At 42.4% G+C, this 5614-nt stretch overlaps 1 protein-coding gene across 1 annotated transcript in view; it reads right to left on the minus strand.

Moving 5' to 3' along the window:
* Nucleotides 1-5614, minus strand: part of LOC122787991 (homologous-pairing protein 2 homolog) — a 121148-nt gene that overhangs the window by 63558 nt on the left and 51976 nt on the right. Inside the window, exon 4 of the mRNA XM_044054918.1 lies at nt 244-355. Within this exon, the coding sequence (XP_043910853.1) occupies nt 244-355 (112 nt within the window). The remainder of the gene's footprint in view (nt 1-243; nt 356-5614) is intronic.

Raw genomic sequence — 5614 nt, forward strand, 5'->3', positions numbered from 1 at the left:
TCCTTAGTCTTAACTAGAGCAGTACATTAGTGGTAGTCTTCACCAGTGATTTGTACGAGATTACTATATATGTCAAGTGGCAGCAACCACCTGTATTCTATTTACTGAGCAGTAGGGATGCATTCTAAAAAGTGAAGAAAAAACTAATTACAGTCCCCAAGACAAACAAGGCAATGAGAATTGCATACTTTGAGCATGAAGCTACAGCACATACACAGTGCATTATAGAGCAATATTTATTACCTGCCTCCAATTGCTTACAGCTCTGCAGTACTTCCTGCAATTTGGAGGTCAGCTCAGAAATTTGGTTGTCCATGGTCTTCAACTCAGTCTCACTTACAGAAGGAAACTGCTCCTAGAATCAAAATGAGGGAAAAAAAGAAGAATCAAAAGTTAAGAAACTTGCAATTCATTTCAGTCTCTGCAACATGAGAAACTAAACTTGTACTAAATACAGGTCTGTTCCAGAGATGCTGTTAGCATTCAAAGAAATGTAGTGTGAGCAGAAGGCCGTGCCTTCCCATGAGAGAGAATGAACAGTCTGCCACAAGGCTTACAGTAGCATCTTGTCCTATATGTGAGAGAGAACTGTGTTTTATGGCATTAGGGTGCACGCCAGCAGCACAGGGCAAGAGGCAATAAAACAAACATACTACACAGACCACTATCAGACATGAAAGCATATACACCACTAGATAACTGTCAAACTTCATGAAAATGAGATGCATCTATTTGTTTCCTTTTTGTATCATTGTTTTGAAACCCACAATCAAGCCAAAAAACAAAACAGAACTGCTGTAAAATGTTTAGTCATTTTCCTGTCTGTATCCATATACACATACATTAAGGCTTTCTAAACAAAGGTTTAATAGAAGGAGCCGGGTAATGGACATCACAAGGCAGGTTCTGCACTGGGAACAATTCACAGGTTCTGTTACCTCATAACAGACAAGGATGCCTGTATTATGGAAGGGAGGAACTTTCACTAAAATTTCGCCGGCGATGTTGGCTTAGCGCAGCTGTAGATGTGTATTTCTCCGGCAATCAATGGATGATTTTTTTTTAGTTTGCGGCTGGCTGCTGTGCCTGTGTCTAGTGTGTGTTGTGAGAAGTAGGGATGCAAAGCAACACCCTTTTGCTAAGAGGATACTGTAGCACAATTCCTTAGCCAAATGACAACATCTGCATGTTTCACCATCAATGCTCAGCAACATAATTTCAAAGATTTGAAAAATGCACAGCAATCTGGTCGGTTACTTATTCAAACTACAAGAGTAGCACAGAACTACTGCAAATGATTTTAAGGAGCATACAATCATATGTTCAAAAGTGTAATACACTATAAATAAAACATGAACTAAGGAACTTAACTTTCCACACTAAGTATGGTGCAGATATTATGGTTTGGGATGCAGAATTCTTCTGGGGTTGGTTTTATGCTTCTTTTTGCAGCCAGCTTTCTTTCACCCATAGTAATTCAAAATTTATTACTGGGAAGACTCAAAGGATCATAGGAAGTTACTAGGCTAATGGCCCTAGGGCCATTACAAGCTTAACCAAGTTCTTACTCTTATTTCCACGATCAGCCCCTACTGCCCTTGTCCAAGAGGGACATAGGTGGAACCCCTGTGGGGAAATAAGTCACCCATCCAATTGTCCAGATTGCTTTTGAAGTGGGCTAATGAGGTGTTTGACATCGGCGGGACATCTGTTAAAAGTCATGATAACCCTTGGAAAAGTACATCTGTCCTGCCATATTTTATTAATATCACATACCAAGTTAAGATCTGTAGAGAGAGTAACCCATGTACCATTTGACTTTCAGATAGGGAAGCTTTTCCAATAACGCACGGTCAGAGATTACCTTATATGCAAAGCAGATATCACCTCTGAGTACTCTGTATGAAACAGACTCAAGTGACAGTAATTTCAGATGATCCCCATAGGACAGATGGTGAAGACCTTGAATTTTGCAGGGAGAACCTTGTCGCTCCAACTGCTGTGGCTGTGTGTGCTTAGGAAAGGCAGGTTAATACCAAAAGGAGCGCTGTACCCAATTATTGGCCTAAGGAAAGAGTACAGGGAGATAACTTCTTTTTTTTCTGAGTAAATGTCTCCCTTAGCTTCTACAGATGAGTAATATAGGAATGGCCTTCACCACTGTGGGAGACATGGTGGTCATGGGTAATGTTGCTGTCAACCTGTGTGCCCGGGTCTCTCACCACTGAGTGTGTACTTAAGGTGTTGTTATTTATGTGGTAGTTAGCAGGAACATTGCTTTTACCAAAAGGAAATGATAAACTCAATGCAAAAAAAACTGTATTAAGGCCATGACTTTGGTAACCATCACTTGTTTGTGCAAGACCCTCTTGTAGGATGTTGACATAATTTAGAAATTCTATGACCCACCCAGTTTAAAGTCATCAGCAAACTGTCAGCCACAGACCTTTGGAATTTGTTTTTCTAAAGTACAAGCAAAAACTAAACAGTAAAGGTCCCAGGACGGATACCTGTGGAACACCACTGGTTACAGGTCTGCTGTTGGAGGTGGATTCCCCTATTTTGATCAAGGCATCTGGAAGTTCTAACAGTGGAGCCAGTTGCATGCACTCCATCTAATAATATACAAGGCTTAGTTGGATGAGTTTGTCAATGAAGCCTGAGTGGGTGATAGTGCCAAATGCCTTGGCCAAGTCCAGGTAGGCTGTATGCACATATTTCCCCTCATCCAGGGCCTTGGTGACTGTCTCAAAGAAGTCCACCAGGTTTAACTGGCATGATCTCCCTTTGACATATCCAAACTAAGCAGGTTTAAGTGTCTGGCGATTACCTTTATCTCTGTTGATAAGGTTCATGATGATTTGCTCCATGGCCTTGCAGATAAGGCTAGTCAGGCTAACAGGTTTATAGTTCCCGGGGTCAGTAGAAGCACATTTGTGCAAGGAAATAATGGTGGCCATTTTCCATTCAGTTGGTATGAAGCTAGCTCTTAGACTATGATTGAAAAGGCTATTCAACGGTGTTGCTAATTCATACAGGACACAGACCGGGATGTTATCAGATCCCATAGATGCTGTGTTTTTGCCCTTAGAGAGGGCATTTATGAACTTTAATTTAGAGATACAAGTAGGACAGGCAGGGCTGTCATGACCTGCGGCGACAGAGTGAAGTTTTCACAAAACCTGTCAGCCAACAGTTTATGCATGTCCACAGGCTTAGTACATGTGGTATCATTAATTACTAGTTCTGCACAAATCTGGGCCTTTCTGTTTAGGTTTTGGCTGTAACTATAGAATACCTTATGGTCGTCCTTTGTTGAGGACAATTTGGATCAGGAGTCATTTTGCAAGACTTCATGTCTTATCTGCTTTCTGTTTGGGTTTTTCGACAAGAGAGCCTCGCTTAGAGGGTTTGATTTTACTCTTTGACATCAACTTCTCTCTTATTGTAAAGTCTGTTAATGGCAGTTATCCACCAGGCAGGTTTGCTCTTCCTTAAGGATTTTGTTTTGGTCCCATCAGGTAAGCCCAAATCAATGCAGTTGTGCAGGTGTTTGTGTAGAGCTTGGCATAGTTGCCAGTTCCATCTGCGGTAGGAGGTGCAGTGAAGCTATTTATGCCATCCCATAAGAGGTCATAATCTACTTTGAAGTTTAGCTGCTTTGCTGGGGTGGGGTTGGGTGTGATATTTACTCAATGGTGAGATGAGCCAACAACTACAAAGGGAGGACTTCACAGTGAAGGTGTTTCCATATTGGTGAGCACTAGATAAGCAGGATGTTGCCCAGGGGTTGTCAACCAGCTGGTCCAGGGCACTGGAGTTCACGAAGTTGAGGAACCTTTTGGCAAATGAGTTTGAGCACGAATAGTTTATCCAGTCAATGGATGGGTAACCTAGTCACCCAAAACCATGGTGTTCGGATGTATCTTGAGACCTGGCAGATCAGTGAAAAGGTGGTGTCCGAATCTGAGGGTCATCCTGCAGCTGGAAACAGACTTTATTAGGTGTCTTACCAACAGTTATTCGCGACCTTTTCGAAATGTCTCCAGGGAGTCAGCATTGTTTAACCAATATGAGGTATTTACCCATTTAGTTAATATTGATAGTGGCTCCTTTAGTTTTCATACCTTCAGTTTGAGGTGTGAATGTGTGGAAGGAGGTGTAACTCAGTATGGCTGGGGTGCTCTCCACACTCTTGAACCAGATCTCAGACTGCAAAAATGTCTGCATCTTCCGCGTGGCGGACAGCCCAGTGAGCAGCTCATGTTCAGACTCCCAGTGCTTCTTCAGCCATGCCTGAGCTGTTTAGATGGAGTTTTTACACTGGAAATTTTGTTCAAGACAATGCCTAAAAAAGGCACTATGGGGCGACAGGAACCATAGCCAGTAGCAGAAATCTTAGGGATGACAGACCATCTCTGGCAAAGCATCGAGGTCGGTCAATCATGTCGCTCCAGGCTGACAGATAGTGGATCCCCTTAGAATGGTCACCAGAAGCTGCTGTCAATTCTTTACTGAAGTCAATCATTTGTTTTGCACTGGCACCGTCCAGGTGAAGTTAAAATGCTACTTTAAGGCTAGGGATACCTGCCTGAGACACAGTCCAAGAGCTCAGTCATGTCTCACTCCATATAGTCCAGAAAGGTACATCTCCAGTCATTCACACGAACATGGACTATGACAGTCATAACAGTTTCTGTTGCTGAGAGACAGAAGTGCATTTGTGATATGGCATATCCTAGCACCTGACAGACAGCAGACCATGACCTTTTCCTTATCCAGCCTGGAGAGAGAGACATCATTGTGTTTTTGAATGCAATCGCCTGTGACTAATGTTTGATTTTGTGTTTTGCCTTAAGGGTTTTAACAGTGAGACATTAGTGAGTGAGCTATTATGTCTAATGTGTTCTGCAGAGGAAGTCTTGTGTAGCGTGCTTGTGTTTGGAAGGTCTCTGGTGTTTAGGTCGTTTCCGGTGAGGATCTCTGCAAATGTAGGCACGTGTAATGTGGATTTGGATGGATGTGCATGCTGTCAATCTGTCATCGGCAGTACTGACTGGATGTATGAGAGAATGGCTGTACTGACTGATGTGAAGTTGTGAGTGCTGGATTCAAGATTCTTAACATAGTTGCATCTGTCACACATTATGTTTGTGTGTACTAGGAGTAAAGGGTTGGCAGTGAACATGAGACAATTGTTACACTGTCCAGATGCCCATGTTGACCAAGATGGCTGGAGAAACTATGGGAAATGGTCTGTCCATAGTGATGGGTAAATTTATATGATCAGGAAAAGAGGTCACTTAGGAGTGGCTAGAGGGTGAGTAAAGTGTGTTAAAAATTTGAGAGTTAGGCTAGTTTTCCACTTAACAGGTGTTGGAGGGTTGCAAGAAACCTCTGGATGATCACAAGCAAAGTCCTAAGGGAAAATTTAACAAAATGTTTGCCTCTGTAACCACCAACGGTAACCAGCACTACATGAAAACGCATGGAGTACTACACGCAAAAAAGTGCAAATTTGGGGCTTACATAAAAGAAAATACCCTTTTAAACTCAAACTAGCCAATAAGAATGCTCTCGGAGCTCTAATCCAATCACCCTTTTTGGGGGTTTT

This window comes from Protopterus annectens, chromosome 13.part0 (assembly GCF_019279795.1).
Source record: "Protopterus annectens isolate FY-2018-M chromosome 13.part0, PAN1.0, whole genome shotgun sequence".
Classification (NCBI taxonomy): Eukaryota; Metazoa; Chordata; order Ceratodontiformes; family Protopteridae; genus Protopterus; species Protopterus annectens.